The sequence below is a fragment of the Gorilla gorilla genome, chromosome 6, assembly GCF_029281585.2.
Source record: "Gorilla gorilla gorilla isolate KB3781 chromosome 6, NHGRI_mGorGor1-v2.1_pri, whole genome shotgun sequence".
NCBI lineage: Eukaryota > Metazoa > Chordata > Mammalia > Primates > Hominidae > Gorilla > Gorilla gorilla.
In genome coordinates, this window is record NC_073230.2 from 76,132,446 (window position 1) to 76,156,405 (window position 23,960).

The 23,960-nt window shown below is 46.1% G+C and overlaps 1 protein-coding gene across 6 annotated transcripts in view; it reads left to right on the forward strand.

The window, feature by feature from the left end:
* The window catches only part of TMEM248 (transmembrane protein 248), a 40,802-nt gene extending 21,148 nt beyond the window's left edge, over positions 1-19,654 (forward strand). For all 6 annotated transcript variants that reach the window (XM_004045527.5, XM_055346988.2, XM_055346990.2 and 3 more), the window contains 6 exons: positions 2,957-3,133; positions 6,082-6,367; positions 9,608-9,758; positions 12,023-12,206; positions 14,314-14,457; positions 16,581-19,654. In XM_004045527.5, coding sequence (XP_004045575.1) covers positions 2,975-3,133; positions 6,082-6,367; positions 9,608-9,758; positions 12,023-12,206; positions 14,314-14,457; positions 16,581-16,601 — 945 coding nt within the window. In that variant the 5' untranslated portion in view covers positions 2,957-2,974 and the 3' untranslated portion in view covers positions 16,602-19,654. The remainder of the gene's footprint in view (positions 1-2,956; positions 3,134-6,081; positions 6,368-9,607; positions 9,759-12,022; positions 12,207-14,313; positions 14,458-16,580) is intronic.
* Positions 19,655-23,960: the final 4,306 nt, after the last annotated feature.

The following is a 23,960-nucleotide window of genomic DNA, read 5'->3' on the forward strand; positions in this document are numbered from 1 at the left end:
AACGTATAAAACTGTTAAAGGCTTAGTACCCAAAACACAAAAGGAATTTCTAAACATCAATAAGAAGTAGACTAACACCCTATTAGTAAATTACCAGAGGATTCAGGCAGTTCAGTTAAGATTGGGCCTAAATGGCTGATTAAAAAAGCAGAAAGATGCTTTGTTTCAGGGAGATACCATTTAAAATAATAGAGATATCATTTCACATCTGTCTTTTTGGACCATATTAATATGCCTTAGGAAATCAAGTGTTGGCACAAATCTCATGGAATGGAGCAGGCTCCTTCACTGCTGGGGAAGTGTAAACTGGTTGATCTCCTTGGAGAGTGGTCTGACAATATCAGGTTGAAGACAGGCCCTACTCTGTGACTTTGTTGTACTGCAGCCACTCTTGAACCTGTTGCAATGCGCTTGGTGGGTGAAACAGTAACAGGAACCCAGCTAGGCCCCTCAGACTGGAATAACTCAACCACAGAACAATTACATATATACATCAGTGAAATTCAGCGAACTAGATCAACAGAGATCAACAGAGATGTCAGAAAAACAATGTTGAGTGAAAGTGGCATGGAAAATGTGTTGCTGTTGATTTTTAGGGGCTGTTGATGCATCTTTTTGTCTCTAAAATTTAAACGCTGATACAGACTTTTTAAAAAATTGCGTTTTGCTAATGTTGTCGCAGTTTGCTCGTGTTTATAAGTGCTCATTGTGTGCCAGCTACTGTTCTAGGGGCCAGGGGCCAGGGGCCAGGGCTGTAGCTGTGAACAAGACAGGCAAAATCTCCACTCTCACTGGGCTCATAAATGAGGGATGACAGATAGTAAACAAGTAGGAAAATAATTGTGCTCTTGGTTGACGCTAAACAGTATGAAGGAAATAAAGCAGGGGCTGAGGGTGACCAAGGAAGGCGTGCAAAATCTCTGCTCTCGTTGGGCTCATAAATGAGGGATGACAAACAGTAAACAAGTAGGAAAATAATTGTGCTCTTGGTTGATGCTAAACAATATAAAGGAAATAAAGCAGGGGCTGAGGGTGACCAGGGAAGGTGTGCTCTGAGGAGCTGGCTATTAAACAGAGACTTGCATTTTTTTTTTTTAATTGAGACAGTCTCATTCTGTCCCTCAGGGTGGAGTGCAGTGGCGTGATCCTGTCTCACTGCAACCTCCACCTCCCAGGTTCAAGTGATTTTCCTGCCTCAGCCTCCCTAGTAGCTGGGATTACAGGTGTGCACCACTATACCTGGCTAATTTTTGTATTTGTAGTAGAGGCGGGGTTTTGCCATGTTGGCCAGGCTGGTCTCAAACTCCTGACCTCAAGTGATCCACCCGCCTCGGCCTCCCAAAGTGCTGGGATTACAAGCATGAGCCACTGCGCCCAGCCATAGATGTGCGTTTTAAGAAGAGCAAACGTGGAAATGTTTGGGGAAAGCATCCAGGCAGATACAAAATTCTTCAGCTACATCATGGTCAAAAATGGCAAGAAGCATTAAATACTTATGAATAAACTTAATAAAAGAAGTGCAAACGTTAACATCGAAAACAGAAAACATTATTCAAATAAGGAAGCTAAATAGACGGAAAGGCCTGCAAGGCTCTTGGACTAGCAGACAACATTGTTTGTTAAGAGAGCAGCACTCCCCAAACCGATCCACAGATTCAGTGCAGTCCCTGTCAGTCCCAGCTGATTTCCTTGCAGACATTGACAAGATGATCCTGAAGAATAGCAAGTCCAGTGTGGCCAAAGCCCAGGAGGGAGGAGGGGAAGTGGATGGTGATGCAGTCAGGGAGACTGGCAGGGCTTCTGAGTCCTGAAAACCCTGTGGGCCATGACAGGGAGCTATTGCCGACCTCTCCTAGGTCTGGTAGAAGCCTTAGGAGCTTTTAAGCAGGGCTGGGATGGCTGTGAGTGATATGGCAATGAGCAGGACAGAATGTCAAATAAATAGAATTCAGCTTTTCAGTGGCAGGAAATGAGAGCATCCTCACTTTCTTTCTGTACATGTTGTTGTGTATTTGTGTCACATTACTGACCCACCTAAACCTTTTCTTAAGTGATACGGAAGTAACAGTATTTATTATAGAATATTTAGAAGATTGAGGCTGGGTACGGTGACTCACACTTGCAATCCCAGAACTTTGGGAGGCTGAGGCAGGAGGATTGCTTGAGGCTAGGAGATCAAGACCAGCCTGGGCAACATAGCGAGACCCCACCTCTTAAAAGGTAATAAATTAGCCGGGCACGGTGGCTCACGCCTGTAATCCCAGCACTTTGGGAGGCCGAGGCAGGCAGATTACGAGGTCAGGAGTTCGAGACTAGCGTGGCCAATATGGTGAAACCCCATCTCTACTAAAAATACAAAAATTAGCTGGGTGTGGCGGCACATGCCTGTAGTCCCAGCTACTTGGGAGGCTGACGTGGGAGAATCACTTGAACCCAGGAGGCAGAGGTTGCAGTGAGCCGAGACTACACCATTGCTCCAGCCTGGGTCACAGAGTGAGACTCCGTCTCAAAAAAAAAAAAAAAAAAAATTAGCCGGGCATAGTGGTACACACCTTTAGTCCTGGCTACTCGGGAGGCTGAGGTGGGAGGATAGCTTAAGCCTAGGAGTTCAAGGCTGCTGTGAGCTATGATCACGCCACTGCACTCTAGCCTGGGTGACAGAACGAGAGACCCTGTTTCTTAAAACACACACACACACACACACACAATATTTAGAAAATTCAAACTGAAAGAGAATATGTATTCAGGATCCTGCCACTTTGAGGTAATGGCAGTTAACATTTAGTGTTTCTTCCTTCTAGTCTTTTGAATGAAGTTATGATCCGACATTTCTCAAATTCAGTAATGAGTGCCCATCCCACCCAGCTCACCCCCCAACACCTCAAAAGGAAACAAAAGAATCAAAGCTTTCCTGTTGGCAAGTCAGTCCTTGAGGCTTCTGATTCATTTCTTTCAGGTGGAGCTGATCAGAATAATGTTCAGCATCAACCCCCTGGAGAACCTGAAGGTGTACATCAGCAGTCGGCCTCCCCTGGTGGTCTTCATGATCAGCGTAAGCGCCATGGCCATAGCTTTCCTGACCCTGGGCTACTTCTTCAAAATCAAGGAGATTAAATCCCCAGAAATGGCAGAGGTATAGTATGCTCTGACTTCTCCCGGGCTGGCTGGTCCTTGTGCAGTGGGGCAACACCCTGTGGCTTGCCATATAGCTTTCTTGGGTTTTGGCCTTTCTCTCCTAGTGAGAAAAATCAGTATTTATTCAGAATTTTCTGTTTTCCATCTCCCCAGGACTCACTTTGTTAGGAAATACCTAGATGGGTATTGTTCGATTTAAATAATGCTACCAGTTTCAGTTAGACTATTTTAGCAGTGAAACATGCACTTTGGAGAGTACATTTGTAAAATGATCTGTGTCAAAAAGCTGGAGACCTCACCTCTGTAATATTCCATCTCAAATGGGTTCATTGCTGTTTTAGAAAACTGAACATTTGGTATTTTAAAACCACATATCATCATGGAGTTTTATCAGCTGTACTAATGGTTTTTTTCATGAGATAAGAAGGAATCCTAAAGAAATTCAAAAACAGGACCTAATTTCCAAATATATTTGTTTTTTGTTTTTTGAGACGGAGTCTTGCTCTGTCACCTAGTCTGGAGTGCAGTGGCGTACTCTCAGCTCACTGCAACTTCCACCTCCCGGGCTCAAGCGATTCTCCTGCCTCAGCCTCCTGAGTAGCTGGGATTACAGGTGCCTGCCACCACGTCTGGCTAATTTTTGTCTTTTTAGTAGAGACGGGGTTTCACCACGTTGGCCAGGCTGGTCTCGAACTCCTGACCTCAGGTGATCCACCCATCTCGGCCTCCCCAAGTGCTGGGATTACCGGTGTGAGCCACCGCATCCAGCCTAATTCCTATCTTTTAGTAGATTCCTTGGGTGCCTTCTCTTATTCTATTTCCTTCTTCTTGGGTTTGTTGGTGGGTGGAGGTGGGGGTGGGAGTGGGGCTGGGAGTGCATGGTTGCCACATTGAGTGTGCCTTGCAATGGAGAGGAGAGTTGTGTTCCATGTAATTGAGATCGTAGCTTTCTCTCATGCTCTAGGGCATTCTAGATCTTAAGTGATCTTGGCAAAAGGAACCGCCTACACATGTGAGCTCTTTCTAGCACAGTTCAAGTAACGAGTTTTAGCTATTTCTACCATGTAACCCTTTCAAAGAGTTTATTACTAAGAGACATACTGGCTGGCTTAATTCTCTCTCTTTTCTGACCCTGCCTCAATCTTTAAAGGTTGTGAAAACAGGCTGCCCCCACATCAGGGCTGAAAATGAATATTCTACTCAAAACTAAAGCTCCACAGCCTCCTGCCATTTCTTTCCCGCAGAGCTTGAGTCCATGTTGAGCACTTGGCCAAGGCCAGTGGTTGCACTGAAGCCTGGATAATTAGCCCTTAATAATCCAAATTAGGCCTGGCATTGGCTTTAGCCGGCTGTTCAACGTGGACTCCAGCTCTGTAGGAACGCATTGTTGAGATGCTGCGGAACTTTGGTTATGATTAGTTTTGTGATTTTTGTTTTCAAATGAGGATCCTAGGTTGTAGGAAAGGCAGTGGTGTATGGGAAACATTTGGGGCTGTGAATCAGAACTTAATGCTGATTTTACCTTGAACTAGAATTGGAGAGTCCCTAATTTGCCCTGGGCCTCAGTTTCTTCATGTCTAGGATTATGAAGGACTGAGACTAGAATGTTCATTTTCAACCCTAATGTACTAGAATGGTCAGTTGAGTTTGTAGGTGTTAGGGAAAATGTAATTTGATAGATCCAGTTGCAGTCTTACTAAATGTCACATACAGTTAAACTGATGCTGTAAGGGTAGACTTACTGGGCTGGGTAGGGGTTGCTCAGATGACTTTTTTTTTTTTTGAGATGGAGTGTCACTCTGACACCCAGGCTGAGGCTGGACTTCATTGGCGCGATCTTGGCTCACTTCAGCCTCTGCCCCCTTTCAAACGATTTTCATGCCTCAGCCTTCCAAGTAGCTGAGATTACAGGCATGCGCCACCATGTCCAGCTAATTTTTGTATTTTTAGTAGAGACAAGGTTTCACCATGTTATCCATGCTGGTCTCGAACTCCTGGCCTCAAGTGATCCACCCTGCTTGGCCTCCCAAAGTGCTGGGATTACAGGCGTGAACTACCATACCTGGCCTCAGATGGCATTTTTTTTTTTTTTTGAGACAGAGTCTCACTGTGTCGCCCAGGGTGGAATGCAGTGGCACGATCTCCTCCCACTGCAACCTCCACCTCCCAGGTTCAAGCGATTCTCCTGCCTCAGCCTCCCAAGTAGGTGGGATTACAGGCACACACCACCACACCTGGCTAATTATTGTATTTTTAGTAGAGACGTGGTTTCACCATGTTGCTCAGGCTGGTCTTGAACTCCTGACCTCAAATGATCCACCCACCTTGGCCTCCCAAAGTGCTGGGATTACAGGTGCGAGCCATCGTACCTGGCCCCTTCCTTTTTGAAATCATTGCTGCTCTAAGGTGTCATCAAAAGTCCATAAGAAGGGGGGCAATGTCCCAAATGAGTATTAGTATTCACTGCTGTTTTGTGTTCTAGAGAAAGAGAGCAAGGTGTATGGAATTGACCTTTTGGGACATTATTTTAAGGTGACTTTATTTAAAGAAAAGAATTGTAGTTGCAAAATGAGTTTGGATTAATGCTTTTCTTCAAGCGTTCTTTTCAAGTTTGGTTCTGAGCCTAGATCATTTTCTCTAAGTGTAATATGCTGGATTTTTTAAAAAGATTTTCTTGAATAAATTGATTTGATTTCACAGTTTATTGAGTATCTTGTGCCAGTGAAGAGTTCATATTTTAGGTTGTGAATATAAAAGTGATTAGGAAAGCCACATCGTGCTGCCTGTGAAGAGGGTGGTGGCCGAGTTGTCATGATCTTAAATGATCAGCTCTGAATTGTAGTTTGCTGATGTGCTGCGGTGCCACACTGGGGTCTTACCTGTATTCCCGCAGTGGGAGACAGGCGCTGCTTAACACCCATTTCTCTTTCTTTCACTTTCCCAAAGGATTGGAATACTTTTCTGCTACGGTTCAATGATTTGGACTTGTGTGTATCAGAGAATGAAACGCTCAAGCATCTCACAAACGACACCACAACTCCGGAAAGTACAATGACCAGCGGGCAGGCCCGAGCTTCCACCCAGTCCCCCCAGGCCCTGGAGGACTCGGGCCCGGTGAATATCTCAGTCTCAATCACCCTAACCCTGGACCCACTGAAACCCTTCGGAGGGTATTCCCGCAACGTCACCCATCTGTACTCAACCATCTTAGGGCATCAGATTGGACTTTCAGGTATGCAGTAGCCACTCTCCACTCAGGCTCCTCAGGCAACCACTGTTACAAAAAGAGGATGCACCGTGTATGTTTTTACTGACTATATTGTACTAGATTGTAGTCTTGCGCGTGTCTTTTTTGTTGTTGAGTTTGAACTACATGAACCATTTCTGTTCCATCGTTACATGGTAAAGTACCTGGCTAGAAGTAGTTTCTCAAAAGCCTGTAGGAATGAGAAACTGTGAGAAAACTGTTAAGGCCTGTCTAATATTTACAAACACGTAATTTTTATTCAGACTTGTCCTGTTGGAGTTTTCATTACTTACTACACATCTTCTATTGCTATTAGTTTACATATTTTTTAATGGCCATTGTTAGTCTGGCACTGTGCTAAGCTGCTGGGAAGAACTAGAAAATGACTAAGATGGCTGGGTGCAGTAGCTCATGCATGTAATCCCAGCACTTTGGGAGGCCGAGGTGGATAGATTGCCTGAGCTCAGGAGTTTGAGACCAGCGTGGGCAACATGGTGAAACCCCATCGCTACTAAAATACAAAAAATTGGCCAGGCGCGGTGGCTCACGCCTGTAATCCGAGCACTTTGGGAGGCCAAGGTGGGCAGATCACAAGGTCAAGAGTTTGAGACCAGCCTGGCCAATATGGCAAAACCTCGTCTCTACTAAAAATACAAAAATTAGCCGGGCGTGGTGGCAGGCACCTGTAGTCCCAGCTACTCGGGTGGCTGAGGCAGGAGAATAGCTTGAACCCAGGAGGCAGAGGTTGCAGTGAGCTGAGAATCATGCCACTGTGCTCCAGCCTGGGCGACAGAGGGCGACTCTCTCTCCAAAAAAAAAAAAAAGTCAGCTGGGCATGCAGGCATGGTGGTGCGCACTTGTAGTCCCAGCTACTCAGGAGGCTGAGGCAGGAGAATTGTTTGAACCCAAGACGTGGAGGTTGCGGTGAGCCGAGATCGCACCACTGCACTCCAGCCTGGGCGACAGAGCGAGACTCCATCTCAAAAAAAGAAAAGAAAAGACAATGCCTAAGATGGGCCCGTGTGCAGTGGCTCACGCCTGTAATCCCAGCACTTTGGGAGGCCGAGGTGGGTGGATCAGTTGAGGTCAGGAGTTCAAGACCAGTCTGGCCAACATGGTGAAACCCCATCTCTACTAAAAATGCAAAAAAATTAGCCGGGCGTGGTGGCAGGCGCCCGTGATCCCAGCCACTCCGGAGGCTGAGGTGGGAGAATCACTTGAACCCTGGAGGCGGAGGCTGCAGTGAGCCAAGATCATGCCACTGCACTCCAGTCTAAGCAACAGAGCGAGACTTCACCTCAAAAAAAAAAAAGGCCTAACATTTGGTCTCTTCCTTTTGGAATTTTGGGGTTATGGAAGAGACAAAGATAAACGTGAGTTAATGTTTATCAAGCACTTATAATAGTTCCTGCCACAAAGGAAATGCTACGTAAGTGCTTGATAAGGGATATGAAAAAATACATACTTATAAAATGTGGAGCACTGCCCTTTGACCAGTACTAAACCCATGACAGACTGTAAGTGTTGCAGGAGAAGGGCTAGAAGGCAGTGGAAGCTGGAATAATCAGGAAAGGCTTCATACGGGACACCTGGGCCTTGGAAGAATAACCTTTTGTTCTTTGGTTACCAAAAGGCTTTTTAAAAATTGCTTAGGCTAGATGCAGTGGCTCATGCCTGTAATCCAAGCACATTGAGAGGCTGAGGCAGGAAGATTGCTTGAGCTCAGGTGTTGAAGCCCAGCCTGGGCACATAGCAAACACCTGTCTTTATGAAAAAATTAAAAAAATTAACCAGGTGTTGTGGCGTGCACCTGTAGTCCCAGCTACTTGTGAGGCTGAGGTGGGAGGATTGCTTGAACCTGGGAGGTCGAGGCTACAGTGAGCTAAGATTGTACCACTGTACTCCAGCCTGGGCAATAGAGTGAGACCCTGTCTCAAAAAAAAAAAAACAAGAAACAAATAAAAAGTCCTTGAAGGAATTTAAGTGCCCACCAGCCTCCTATTGGCTGTTAGAGGTGAGAATATTCCCATAATAATCAAGGTATGGGTGACTTCTGGGTTTTCCATGTAGCAAGTGGACCTGTTGCTTATGGCATGGCATAAGGACACCTTCGGGATTTTTTATTGTTGTTATTTTGAGATGGAGTCTCACTCTGTCGCCCAGGTTGGAGTGCAGTGGCACAATCTTGGCTCACTGCAACCTCTGTCTCCCGGGTTCAAGCGACTGTTCTGCCTCAGACTCCCGAGTAGCTGGGATTATAGGTTCGTGACACCATGCCCAGCTAATTTTGTATTTTTAGTGGAGACAGGATTTTACCATGTTGGCCAGGCTGGTCTTGAACTTCTGACTTCAAATGATCCGCCCGCCTCAGCCTCCCAAAGTGCTGGGATTACAGGCATGAGCCACCATGCTTGGCTATTTTTTAATTTTAATTTTAATATTTTAATATTTTATTTTAATTTTGAGACAGGGTCTTGATCTGTCGCCAGGCTAGAGTGCAGTGGTGTGATCATAGCTCACTGCAGCCTCAAACTCCTGGGCTCAAGTGATCCTCCCTAGTACCTGGGACCACAGGTGTGCACCAGTACACCTGGCTGATTTTTAAAACTTTTTTGTAGAGACAGAAGCTTGCTGTCGTGTTCAGGCTGGTCGTGAATTCCCGGCCTCAAGCAATCCTCCTGCCTCAGCCTTCTAAAGTCAAAGTGCTGGGACTACAGATGTGAACCACTGTGCCTGGCAATACGTTGGTTTTAGTTTAAGCTTCATCACTTGCCTTTCTTAACTCTGAAACCCTCTGACCTCTGTTTGTTCATATGTAAAAGGGGAACAGCTGCACTTCTTCGGTCATGTTCATGGGAGAGTAGTAAATTTTAAGTGAAATAATACATATAAAAGATGTTTGAAAATGGCTAGACAGCTGTGCAGAAATGTTGGGGATAATTCACCCAGCCCGAGCTTTTCATCTCTGATCTGCCCGAGGTCTGGTTTGGCATCTCCAGGCCATGTACTGGAAAGTGGCCACTTCCTTCGCTGCTTCGTGGCTCTGAGTTGAGTAGGACTCATGGTCAGGGTCAGGACTGCTCTTCTTCCTCAGATCCCACAAAGGCAGGTGCCTGGGCTGATAGATGATTCCTGTGTGGGTTTGATTTCAGGATTTATTTGTATCCCAGAGAATAACAAATACGTGGTTCTTGACTTTATGAAAAAATGATTTCTCTTTCATAGGCAGGGAAGCCCACGAGGAGATAAACATCACCTTCACCCTGCCTACAGCATGGAGCTCAGACGACTGCGCCCTCCACGGTCACTGTGAGCAGGTGGTATTCACAGCCTGCATGACCCTCACGGCCAGCCCTGGGGTGTTCCCCGTCACTGTGTAAGTGTACCCGGCACCTGGTGAACATGCGTAACAAGCTCCACTTGCCGTGAGTATGGCTGGGCTGCTTCAGCCGTAAATTCTCAGGATGGCTCACTTCACATTTCTTTATAGAATTATCTCTACTCGGACCTATCTAAAGGATTATTTAATTTGTCTAAAGGATTATTTAATTTGGAATTCTAAAGATAGAACTTCTGCATATAAAATCAGAAAGTTAGTGCCCCCTCGAGGCAGTAAAAGCACCTGGCTGTTGTTGGACATTCATAGGCTGTCTTTCCTGCAGGAGTAGAAGCAGCAAGTCACAGAAAAGAGGCTCACTGTGGCTGGGTGCCGTGGCTCAGGCCTGCGATCCCAGCACTGTGGAAGCCTGAGGTGGGAGGATCACTTGAGCCCCGGAGTTCAAGACTAGCCTGGACAACATATAGGGAGACCCTGTCTCTATTTAAAAAAAAAAAAAAAAGAAAAAGCAAAAAGAAAAGAGGCTCTCTAAAGATAAAGGTTTTCAGCCAGGTGCGGTGTCTCATGCCTATAATCCCAGCACTTTGGGAGGCCAAGGTGGGCAGATCACCTGAGGTCAGGAGTTCAAGACCAGCCTGGCCAACATAGTGAAACCCCATCTCTACTAAAAATATAAGAATTAGCCGGGCATGATGGCACATGTCTGTAATCCCAGCTACTCAGAGGCTAAAGCAGGGAGGCAGAGATTGCAGTGAGCTGAGATCGCGCCACTGCACTTCAGCCTGGGCAACAGCAAGACTCCGTCTCAAAAAAATAAATAAATCAAATAAAACAAAGATAAAGGTTTTGTTCATCTCCATTATCCAGAAAGATATTTGAAAATCATTGATTTTAGTTTATCTTGATTTTAGTTTTAAATCAAGTATAAATCAAAACTTATTTTCTGTTAAACAATTAACTGATTTTAAAATCTAACATTTTAAATCATTTCCCATTAAACAGTTACTTTAATTTTACCTACGAATTTGAAAATTAGTTTTAAAGTCAAATATAAATTGAACTTTATTTTCCATTAAACAATTAAGGTTTTTGAAGCTTTTCCTTCAGTGTTTTTGAGCAGCATTCAGTGTTACTGCTTTGCATTTTAGGTTTTTTTTGTTGTTGTTGTTGGTTTTTTTTGGTCTCTCCTGTCTCTATAAAGGAGATAATTATCTATAAATAAATAGGTGAAATACATAAGCTATAGCCTATTTAAAATAATTCTATGGTGAATCCTTTTTAAATAAGAATTATCTCAGGATTTGTCTATTTTAGACATTTGGAGGTTTGTAGGACAAGATCAGATTAAGTTAAACATTACTTTGTGTTGCAGTGACTGATATAGAATTTTGTAGGTAAAGCTTCCAGTTGTAACTAAGTGATATGCTTTGGGCCGGGCGCAATGGCTCACGCCTGTAATCCCAGCTACTTGAGAGGCTGAGGCAGGAGAATCAGTTCAACTTGGGAGGTGGAGGTTTCAGTGAGCCGAGGTCACACCAGCCTGGGCAACAGAGCAAGACTCTGTCTCAAAAAAAAAAAAAAAAAAGATGATATAGTTTGGCTGTCTCCCCACCCAAATCTCATTTTGAATTGTAGTTCCCATAATCCTCATGTGTCATGGGAGGGACCCAGTGGGAGGTAATTGAATCATGGAGATTGTTACCCCCATGCTGCTGTTCTCATAGTAAGAGAGTTCCCATGAGATATGATGGTTTTATAAGGGGTTTTCCACCTTTTATTTGGCACTTCTCTTTGCTGCCGCCATGTGAAGAAGGATGTGTTTGCTTCCACTTCCGCCATGCTTGTAAGTTTCCTGAGGCTTCCCCGACCATGCTGAACTGTGAGTCAATTAAGCCTGTTTCCTTTATAAATAACCCAGTCCCGGGTATGTCTTTATCAGCAGCATGAGAAAGGACTAATATACTAAGAGTTTAGCTAATTTGAGAAGATAGGCTTAAAAGGAGCTTATGTGCTTTGCATCACATGTGAGAGGACTGTAGGCTGAATTCTGAAGGCAAAAATCCAACACCCAAACTCCTAAATGTCAGGCACCTATTTATTTTTCTGCTATATTTTTATTTTTTAAAAAAGACCCTCAAACTAAAATATAATGGTATTTATCTCGAAGCATGAACATGTAAGTTACGTTTTTCCTTTCCATGTGTGTTGCCGTGTTCAGTGTTTTACCAGCTGCTGTGGGGGTGACACAAGTGAATGACTCAGGCCACTGAGCACGTGTCTTTCCTCCTCCTCTTCTCCTGCAGACAGCCACCGCACTGTGTTCCTGACACGTACAGCAACGCCACGCTCTGGTACAAGATCTTCACAACTGCCAGAGATGCCAACACAAAATACGCCCAAGATTACAATCCTTTCTGGTGTTATAAGGGGGCCATTGGAAAAGTCTATCATGCTTTAAATCCCAAGCTTACAGTGATTGTTCCAGATGTAAGTGAGAAAAATTGTGTGTGTGTGTGCGCGCGTGCATGCATATGCACGTGTGTGCGCATGTGCTGCAACCGTTGGTGTAGGCCCTGCTGACTTCCCTGGGTAAGCGTATCCTCTGCCACTAAATCTAAAGATTTCCAGGTGAGTTAGGACACTAGGCGGAGTGGTGGATGCTTGGAAAAACATGTTACCCATTGGTTAAGAAAAATCTGGTTTTTCTCTTCATTTTCTCTGTTGTTCAGCAGCAGTTATTTCTTGAGCAACTGCCTAATCCCTGGGGGGTTACAAGGGATCCTTCTATTAATACTATCTTAGAGGGATATTCACAGACATTCATAGAAGACTATCTAGTTAGTGTCCGTGTGAACAAGAAATAGTGCTGCTTAGAGTTCTGAAAGGTAGAAGTGAGTAGTAGGAGGAGATGAATCTTCGGCTAGAGAGTGAGGCCTGAATAGGATTTAACTTAACCAAGAGGCAAGGGGAAGAAAATACTTACCTATCTCATCTAGTAGCTGTGTGCTGCTAGCTCAGCTTCCTACTTAGACTTGAGCCCACTTACTTTTTTAGAGACAGGATCTTGCTCTGTCGCCCAGATTGGGGTCTAGTGGCGCAATCATAGCTCACTGCAGCTTCAGACTCCTGGGCTCAAGCTTCCCAAGTGGCTGGGACTACAGGTGCATGTCACCATGCCGGGATAATTTTTAAACTTTTTGTAGAGATGGGGGTCTTGCTGTGTTGCCCAGGCTGGTCTTGAACCCCTGGTCTCAAGCGATCCTCCTGCCTTGGCCTCCAAAGTTGCTGGGATGACAGGTATGAGCCACTGCACCTGGCCCAAGCCCACTTTTTAACACTGCTTTGATATTTTATAAATATGTTCCTTTCTGGCAGTGTGTGTTAGCTGGATCTCTCTTCTTTTGGCCTGGCCCTTTGCCCTTTTCTTTTTTTATTTTGATTTTTTTTTTTTTTTTTTTTTTTTTTTTTTTTTTTTTGAGATTGAGTCTTCCTCTGTCGCCCAGGCTGGAGTGCAGTGGCACAATCTCGGTTCGCTGCAACCTCTGCCTCCTGGATTGAAGTGATTCTAAGTAGCTGGGATTACAGGCACCTGCCAACACGCCCAGCTAATTTTTGTATTTTTGGTAGAGATGAGGTTTCGCCATGTTGGCCAGGTTGGTGTTGAACTCCTGACTTCAGGTGATCCTCCCACCTCAGCCTCCCAAAGTGCTGGGATTATAGGCATGAGCCACTATGCCCGACCTTTGCCCTTTTCTGGGGCTCATTTGTAGGCCAGGGTCCTGCAGGAGCCAGCTGTGGAGGTCAGGCTGGATGGTGGGCTGAGGCCCTTCGTGCCTGGCCAAGGGCAGTGCCTGCCTGTGTTTGGGGCGTGGGTGTTGGTAAAGCAGTGTGTTGAGAAGACTGAGCTGCCCCGCTATGTTATAAATGACCTGGGGGAGCCCAGAGCTGTCCTGAGGCCTGGAGATACTAGAGGGTAAAGGAATGGAAGCATGTCTGGTGTCCCTTTAGTAACTTGCAGGGTCTGGGAATTGACTGCATGTGGGAGGTCAAAGGGTAGTGAATCAAGGATGATCTCAGCATTTTCATCCAAAGACTTAGGGAAATAGAGAAAAGCAGGAGGAAGGGGGTGACCCCTGGGGAGGGGTGAGGTGCCGAGGCCTTCCTGGTGGGGGCATAGCTAGGAGTTAGGAATGCAGCCTCGGCTGTCAGCCATGCAACCTGAGGGCAGTCTTATGACGAGGATGTGTCCAGAAAGGAGTGGGGCTTAAAGACGGAGTGTCTGCAGCATTTGCAGGGGAGGAAGCCTGCTGGAGGGGCAGGGTTCAGGCAGTGTGGGGGTGCAGAAGGCAGGGCAGAGGACAGCGCTGGGAAGGAGTGGTGCTCTCCAACAGAGGCTCGGGAGCACCATGTCTTCACTTAATGAGACCCAGCTTTGGTCATTTAGGAGGCAAAAGGAGAAACCTCCTCTTGCAGCTTAAGAAGAAAAGTTGTGGCAAGTCTGAAGGCTGTCAATCCTGTCTCTCAAAACCCAGCATTAAAACCTTTCAGTCACTCAGAGCAGATGTTTCTGATTTTTTTTCTCTTCTTTATTTAGGATGACCGTTCATTAATAAATTTGCATCTCATGCACACCAGTTACTTCCTCTTTGTGATGGTGATAACAATGTTTTGCTATGCTGTTATCAAGGGCAGACCTAGCAAATTGCGTCAGAGCAATCCTGAATTTTGTCCCGAGAAGGTGAGCGGTGGATGGGGTCCGGGCCAGCATTTTGCTAGAGGTCTCTGTATACAGAAAGTCCCAGTTATCCTTATTCTATTTATTGTGGGTGGCACCTTTCGTCTAAAGAAATGACAGTCATCCCTTGGTATCCGAGGAGGACTGGTTCCAGGACCCTGGTGGATATCGAAATTCATGACTGTCCAAATCCCTTCTGTAAAATGGTACAATATTTGCATATGACCTCTGCACATCCTCTGCAACTTTTTTTTTTTGAGATGGAGTCTCGCTCTGTCTCCCAGGCTGGAGTGCAGTGGCACTATCTTGGCTCACTGCAGCCTCCGCCTCCCGGGTTCAAGCAGTTCTCCCACCTCAGCCTCCCGAGGAGCTGGGATTACAGTCGCAAGCCACCGCGCCCCACTAAGTTTTTGCATTTTTAGTAGAGACCGGGTCTCACCAAGTTGGCCAGGCTGGTCTCAAACTCCTGACCTCAAGTGATCCACCCGCCTTGGCCTCCCAAAGTGCTGGAATTACAGGTGTGAGCCACTGCGCCCAGCTCATCCTCTGTAACGTTAATCTCTAGATTACTTTCTTTCTTTTTTTTTTTTTGAGACAGAGTTTTGCTCTGTCACCAAGGCTGGAGTGCTGTGGCACGATCTTGGCTCACTGCAACCTCTGCCTCCTGGGCTCAAGTGATTCTCTTGCCTCAGCCTCGAGAGTAGCTGGGATTACAGGCACGTGCCACCATACTCAGCTAATTTTTGTATTTTTAGTAGATACAGGGTTTCACCATGTTGTCCAGGCTAGTCTCGAACTGCTGTTATCAAGTGATCCACCTGCCTTGGCCTCCCAAAGTGCTGGGATCACAGGCGTGAGCCACTGGGCCCAGCTTCTAGGTTACTTATAATACCTAATACAATGTAAATACTATGTAAATAGTTGTTACAGTGTATTTTTAAAACTTGTGTTATTTTTATTGTTGTATTCTTATGTATTGGTTTTTTTTCTTTTGAGTATTTTTGCTTTTTTTAATTTTTTTTTTTTTTAAGACAGGGTCTCACTTTGTCACCCAGGCTGGAGTAGAGTGGTGCAATCGTAGCTCATGACTCAATCATAGTTCACTGCAGCCTTGACCTCCCAGGCTCAAGCGATCGTCAGCCTCCTGAGTAGCTGGGACCATAGGCATGCATCACCACACCTGGTTAATTTTTGTATTTTTTGAAAAGACAGGGTTTCGCCACATTGCCTAGGCTGGTCTTGAATTCCTGGGCTCAAGCGATCCACCCACATTGGCCTCTCAAAGATTACAGGTGATTACAGGTGTGAGCTACCATGCCCAGCCCTCTTTTGTGTATTTTTGGTTTAATCTGTGGATATGAAACCCACAATTACAGAAGGCCAGCGGTAGTTTCTGTCTTCATTAGAAGTGTCTTTACCCTCAACCTAAATTATGTTGTTGGATTTTTAATCATATACCCAAGCCTCTGTTGCTATTAAAGGGAGTGACTTGGCAGTTGTTCTCAAGTCTCCACTGGAGCACTACTGACTCTGAGTAGCTGCCTCCTCTGTAGTTCCATCAGCATAAGAAGTCTTCTAACAGAATGCTTTATCAAGGTTTAAAGACAGTTACCTCAGCTAGGTGCACCTGTAATCCCAGGACTCTAGGAGGCCGAGGCAGAAGGATCACTTGAGCCCAGGAGTTCAAGACCAGCCTGGGCAACATAGTGAGAACTCTTCTCTACTAACAGTTAAAAAATTAGCCAGATGTAATGGTGCATGCCTGTATTCCCAGCTACTGGGGAGGTTGAGGAAGGAGAATTGCTTGAGCCCAGAAGTTGGAAGCTGCAGTAACCTACGATTGCACCACTGCACTCCAGCCTGGACAACAGAGTGAGACCGTGTCTCAAAAAAACAAAAACCAGTTAATTCTGTCTCCGCACAGTGGTTCCAGATGGGCTGCATCTTGCAGGAGACTTTGAGATTTCTAGTAATTTCTTCCTAGGTGAGATTTTCTTCTTAGGGATTTAGTAACTTCACTGTCTGGTTGATATGTGCAATTAGTGTGGCGTCCTGGTCTTTGGGTAGGGGCTGAGTTACCTAGGCTTCCCTTTTTTGACTGGTTTCCCTGGCTTGCTGTCTTCCAGGTGGCTTTGGCTGAAGCCTAATTCCACAGCTCCTTGTTTTTTGAGAGAGACTGAGAGAACCATAATCCTTGCCTGCTGAACCCAGCCTGGGCCTGGATGCTCTGTGAATACATTATCTTGCGATGTTGGGTTATTCCAACCAAAGACATTTCAAGTGCCTGTAACTGATTTGTACATATTTATAAAAATCTATTCAGAAATTGGTCCAATAATGCACGTGCTTTGCCCTGGGTACAGCCAGAGCCCTTCAACCCCACCTTGGACTTGAGGACCTACCTGATGGGACGTTTCCACGTGTCTCTAGAGAAGGATTCCTGGATCTAGCTGGTCACGACGATGTTTTCACCAAGGTCACAGGAGCATTGCGTCGCTGATGGGGTTGAAGTTTGGTTTGGTTCTTGTTTCAGCCCAATATGTAGAGAACATTTGAAACAGTCTGCACCTTTGATACGGTATTGCATTTCCAAAGCCACCAATCCATTTTGTGGATTTTATGTGTCTGTGGCTTAATAATCATAGTAACAACAATAATACCTTTTTCTCCATTTTGCTTGCAGGAAACATACCTTAAGTTTTTTTTGTTTTGTTTTTGTTTTCGTTTTTTGTTTTCCTTTATGAAGAAAAAATAAAATAGTCACATTTTAATACTACTCTAGTTAGGACAGACTTGTGCTTTTATCCTGACTAAAAAGTTAAATATTTAAGTCACATACATGGTAAAGATCTAAGTTTCATTTTCCACATGGATGACCAGGAACCTGGTCTTGTTGGAGCTGGCACAGGAGGTTCTACTGTCTTGTTGTCCACTCTTGTCCCTCCCTTCTGTTATCAAAGTTAAAGCGCCTCTTCACTCAAAAGGGCTTCAAAATGTAAATGGCTCTAGAGTTAGAGTGACCGTTTGCTCTTCTGCTTTCTGGAATGCAGATGACAGTATGGAAAGAAAGAATAATGGTTCAATCTAATAGGAAAGGATTTCTTCTTTCTTTTTTAAAGAGTGGGTGGATTTTCTCCCTTTTGTTTTGCTTTTATTTTTATGCGACTAACATATCTTCAGAAGGAAATGGCAACTAGTAGATCAGTAAAATTACGAAAACGATGCCTGCAAAATTTGAAGGAATGCAATTCTGATTTGCCATTTATCAGGGAAAACTGAAAGCATTTTTCTTGTAACTTTTTTTCTTTTTCTTTTTCTTTTCTTTTTTTTTTTTTTTTTTTTTTGCGGGGGAGGCAGGGTCTTGCTCTGTCCCTCAGGCTGAAGCTTAGCTCAGTGCAGCCTCCAACTCCTGGGCTCAAGCAGTCCTCCCACTTTAGCCTCCTGAGTAGCTGGGACTACAGGCGTGTGCCAGCGCGCCTGGCTAATTTTAAAATTTTTTTGTAGAGACAGAGTCTCCCTCTGTTGCCCAGGCTGGTCTGGAACTCCTAGCTTCAAATGATCCTCTCACCTCGGCCTCCCAAAATCCTGGGATTCCAGGCGTCAGCCACTGCGCTCGGCCCTCTTATACCATTTTGTTTGATTGTCTAGTCCCTGTTTCTTTTTCCTTCTAATCCTTATTCATTTAAGCAAAACCATACAATATCTTTTCCAGTCCTTTCTTGTTGTATTCTTACTGTTTTTTTTTTAAATAACTTTTTGCCTTAATAGCTCATTGTCACTAATAACTTCTGTGTTCTCCCAGGCAGTGTTATAGCAGAAGGGCAATGAAAACATTGGACATGACCATGAGTACTTCCTTTCCTTAACTCTCTAGGTTTATAGTCTGTTTTAAATTAGGATTAGTTCCTGCATTCTGAAATACATTGGCCTAGAACATTTTATCCCAGGCATTTTTGAATGGAAAACAGTTGCGTGCTTTTATTGAAGATTGTTAAAATAATCACCATAGTAACTTGATATGTTAGTATTTTTCTTTTTCCTTTTAGTACGTTTCAAGTGCAGTAATCGTACTTGTCTATCCAGTTTCTTTGTATGATACGAGTTGCTTACACGATGCATGGCTAACTTGTTAACTTAGTTTTCTCCTTAGAGACTTTGAGACCCTTAAGAGACAAGATTGAGAAAGAGCCATGTGGCTTGGCTCTAGAAACGTCATCATTAGGACCATCAGATTTTAGATTAAGCTGCTATTGAATTAATAAAATCCCAATGAAGCAGAGTTATAGGGATAGATTTATAGCTGGCAGAGTGGTATCAAAGGAGAAAAACAGTGAAAAAGCCAATTTCACTGGTTCGTTCAATCCAGCTTGTTGCTAATATTAGTTACCCTTGTTTTAATGACAGAGAGTGGCTGGAATCTGTAGCTAGGGGAGGGGCAACACTGTTAGGTGTGAGGAAAGGAAGTGCCAAAAATGCCTGGACAGATGGCTTGTCCCAAGGCCAGGACACACACTTTAAAATCCAACATTCACCTAAGCAAGTAATTCTTAAAGATCTTACAGAAACGCAGAGTCAGTCAGGTTTATAAAGGAAGGCTGAGGGGGAGAGAGGAGGCCGGGGGCCTGGACGAAGAGGCCTAGGACCTGAAGAGACTCCAGCAAGTCTCAGGAAGCCCAGGGGACCTGTCACCATCTGGGTACTTCCCAGGCTCAATGCTCAGCCAGAGTTTGCTGGTGGACCTCAGGATTCGAAGTGTGCAACAGATGGAGTGCGCTTGCTGTTCAGGGTGGCCCCGTGCAGGAGCACCAGCTCACCCTCAGGCATCTCGGACTGGAGGGCCAGCAGAAGGTCAGCAACTTACTCTTAAAACGATTGTTTCGGATCATATTGATCTCTTTCCTTTTTCCTTTTGTCCTTTCACTGTATGACTTGAATCAGTTTTGATTCTATTTGTAAGTGTTTCTTGTCGTGAGGCACCTGCCATGTCTGTTGCGTTTTCCTCGGCAGCGTGTAGGGCTTCAGCTTCCTGGGTTTTCACCCTTCCTGCAGGCACTGTGGGGTCCTGAGGGCCAGTGGGTCCATTTCACCTCTTGCTGCATGATGGTCAGTAGCTGATCTGTTATGGCATTCACTTCCAGATTAATTTTCCGTGTTTGAAGTATGTGCATATGTGCTTTACAGAATAAAACATCTGAATTTATTTGCTCTGCATCTTCTTCCTCCAGCCGGATGGGTGTTTTCTAAGGGAAGAACGTGTGCGATCAGCAGCTGAGGGTTTTTTGCAAGCTGCTGCTTTGAAATGTCACTTCTCATTTGGACGAGGGGTGGTCATTATTCTGCTGAAGGCAGCCTCACCCAGCACATGCATCTTCCCCCTGAGGGTACAAAACCTCCTGTAGCTTGCTAAACCAACAAGTGCTTGCAGGCCTGACCCTAATCCTGCCCAAGGAAGTAAATAATAAATATCAGCAGGGAGCACTGAATAGACATAGGAGTTCCAAGACACCCCTCTCGGTGACATAAACCCTCAGCATGCACTAAGCCTGTATGCCCAGCCGCAGGTGCCCAGCCCGCTCTGCGGTCTCCTGTTGCAGAGCTCTGGCCCGCTCTAGGCCTCCTTTGCCAAGACAGTGCATCCTCTGCAGTTTCCATAGCTAAAGGGAGATCGTATTCACTAATGTGAATCCTTCCCCTTTCCAGCAGCCAGAGGCTCTGTGTCCCTTCCCTTCCCTCCCCAGCAGGCGCTGGGGTCGCAAGGTCAGTCTCATGGTTGAGGAAGGTGCTACTCAATGAGCTCTTTGTTCCTTCCGCCTCCACCTCTCCCTGCCTCCTGCCTGGAACAGGCAAACTGCGTGGAGCGCGGTGTTATTCCCTGCTCTCTCCTTGGACTCAAGTATTTGTGTAGGTGGTGATTCCCCTCCATCCCAGTACAGAATACGCCTTGGAGGAGAAGAACTCATGTCTCTCTGCTGTCTTAGCCTGGTAAAACCTGATACGTGCCAGGTTCTCAAGTCAGGTCAGAGGTTTTGCTTTAAAATCATTTCATTTTCCCGGTGGGCCCCCTGTGCTTCCAGTTCCCTCACACTCAACGGATCTGCAAGGATTCCCCCAAAAGTGGAATGAACGCACAGACTATAGCACTCCGGAGTCTACTCAAGGTCATTGTGAACTTAGTTGCTGTCTCAAAGAAACATATTCTTGCCTGGAGTTCGAGACCAGCCTGGCCAACATAATGAAACCTCGTCTCTACTGAAAATATAAAAATTAGCCGGGCATGGTGGGGGGTGTCTGTAGTCCCAGCTACTTGGGAGGCTGAGGCAGGAGAACCATTTGAACCCGGGAGGCGGAGGTTGCAGTGAGCTGAGATCGCGCCACTGGACCCCAGCCTGGGAAACAGAGCAAGACTTTGTCTCAACAAAATAAAATAAGCGTATCCCTGCCCATTTGAGAGCCCACATTGTTTCCACCTCTGAAGACCACGCACACTTCACGTATCACACTAGTTGTTGATGATGGGAGAACTAGGGTGGTTTGAAAACTGCAAGAAGAGGCTGGCCATGGTGCTCACACCTGGAGTCCTAGCCCTTGGGGAGGCCAAGGCGGGAGGATCACTTGAGCTAAGGCGTTTGAGACCACCCTGGGCAACCCCGGCTCTGCGAAAAATGCAAAAATTAGCCAGGCGTGGTGGTGGCACATGACTATAGTCCCAGCTACTTGGGAGGCTGAAGTGGGAGGGCCACTTGAACCTGGGAAGTCAAGGCTGCACTGAGTTATGATCACACCCCTTTACTCCCTCCTGGACGACAGGCTGAGACCCTGTCTCAAAAAAAAAAATGCTAGAAGACTTGGCAGTAAATCATGCTACATCCAAGGGGAAAGAAGCAGGGGTTGAGTTTTGCTGTTGACATTCAGTCTCTTTTCTCCAAATTCTTTTTTCTTTTCTTTCTTTCCTCCTTTACTTTTCTCTCTCTCCTTTCTTTTTTGAGACAGGGCCTCACTCTGTCACCCAGGAGGCTGGAATGCAGTGGTTCAGTCATGGCTCACTGTAACCTTGAACTCCTGGGCTCAAGCAATCCTCCCGCATCTGCCTCCTGAGTAGCTGGGACCACAGGTGCACACCACCATGCCTAGATAATTTTTTACATTTTTTTTGTAGAGACAGGGTCTGCTGTATTTCCCGGGCTGGTCTCGAACTCCTGTGCTCAAGCGATTCTCCTACCTTGGCCTCCCCGAAGTGCTGAGATTACAGGCGTGCACCACCACACCTGGTGCCTCCAAACTTTTTTGCTCATTCAATAACATTTCCCAGGATCCTCTTATTGCTGGTCACTCTTCTAAGAGCTGGAGATACAACAGTTCACAGACAGTGCTTGCCCTCTTGGCACTTACCTTCTAGTCATAAGGAAACACAAATACATCATCTGATGGCAGATCATGGGGAGGTGGAGAGGAGCAGGATAGAGAGGATGGACATGATACTTCAGTTGAGGTGCTCACAGAAGGCATCTTGGGGCCAGGCATGGTGGCTCACGCCTATAATCCCGGCACTTTGGGAGGCCGAGGTGGGTGGATCACCTGAGGTCAGGAGTTCGAGACCTGCCTGACCAACATGGCGAAACCCCGTCTCTACTAAAAATACAACAATTAGCTCGGCATGGTGGTGCACATCTGTAATCCCAGCTACTCGGGACGCTGAGGCAGGAGAATCACTTGAACCCGGGAGGCGGAGGTTGCAGTGAGCCAAGATGACGCCATTGTACTCTGCCTGGGCAACAGAGAAAGACCTTGCCTAAAAAAAAAGAAAAAAAAAAGACATCTTGGAAGAGGCTCCATTTGTAGATGAACATGGGGAGTTCTGGACCCAGGCACTCCATGTGGAGGCGGCGGGCTGTGCTCCTGGTGCACAGAAGCCATGCTCAGGTGCCCTGGGTCATTGCTAAGTGGAGACTAGGAGTCCTGTAGGGACGTGTCTCCCCATCTGAGGACAGGATTCCCCCAGGCTGCTGCCAGAGGGACCCCAGGGGGGTGGTCAGCAGGAGGACGCACAGGGAGACGCTCCTCCAAAGACAGTCCAAGAAGGGAGCTCCCAGAGCTGAAGCACAGCATGGTGGGTGTGAGCTTAGACCCTGACTCCTACAGGCCTGTAACTGTTGCCAAGTGGCTGAGCCTTTTGTTTTGTTTTTGAGACGGAGTCTTGCTCTGTCTGTTGCCTAGGCTGGAGTGCAGTGGCACGATCTTGGCTCACTGTGACCTCCTCCCGGGTTCCAGCAGTTCTCCTGCCTCAGCCTCCTGAATAGCTGGGATTACAGGCGACTGCCACTACGCCCAGCTAATTTTTATATTTTCAGTAGAGACGGAATTTCACTATGATGGCCAGGCTGGTCTTGAACTCCTGACCTCAGGTGATCCACCCGTCTCAGCCTCCCAAAGTGCTGGGATTGCAGGCATGAGCCACTGCGTCTGCGTCTCTGCGTCTATCTGTGGCTGAGCCTCTTGTGCCTCAGTTCCCTCATCTGTAAAACAAGGATGGTGGGACTCATTTTAATATGGTGAGGATTCAGCACGTCAACACAGTGTGTGGCACACAGTGAATGTTTATTTATTTATTTTTAGAGATAGAGTTTCATTCTGTTGCCCAGGCTGGAGTGCAGTGGCACGATCATAGCTCACTCCAGCGGCACGATCGTAGCTCACTGCAGCCTCGACCTCCCAGCCTCAAGTAGTCTTCCTGCCTCAGCCTTCCGAGTAGCTGAGATTACATCCAGGCACCACCACGTCCAGCTAAGTTTTTTATTATAATTATTTTTTAGAGGCAGGGTCTCGTATTACCCAGGCTGGAGTGCACTGGTGTGATCACAGTCACAGCTCACTGTAATCTCAATCTCCTGGGCTCAAGCGATCCTCCTGCCTCGGTCTCCTGAGCAGCTGGGACTACTGGTGTGCAACACTGAGCCCAACTAACTTTTTTTTTTTTTGAGACAGAGTCTTGTTCTGTCGCCCAGGCTGGAGTGCAGTGGCACAATCTCAGCTCACTGCAACCTCCACCTCCCTGGTTCAAGTGATTCTCCTTCCTCATCCTCCTGAGTAGCTGGGATTACAGGCGCACGCCACCACGCCCGGCTAATTCTTGTATTTTTAGTAGAGACGGGTTTCACCATGTTGGTCAGGCTGGTCTCAAACTCCTGACCTCATGATCCGCCCGCCTCCGCCTCCTAAAGTGCTGGGATTACAGGCGCAACTAATTTTTTAAAGAATTTTTTGGCTGGGAATGGTGGCTCACACCTGTAATCCCAGCACTTTGGGAGGTCAAGGTGGGCAGATCACTTGAGTCCAGTAGTTTGAGACCAGCCTGGCCAACATGCAAAACCCCGTTACTAGAAAAAATACAAAAAATGAGCTAAGCATGGTGACGCACACCTGTAGTCCCAGCTACCTGGGCGGTTGAGGTGGGAAGATCATCTAAACCCGGGCAATCCAGGCTCCAGTGAGCTATGATTGTGCTACTG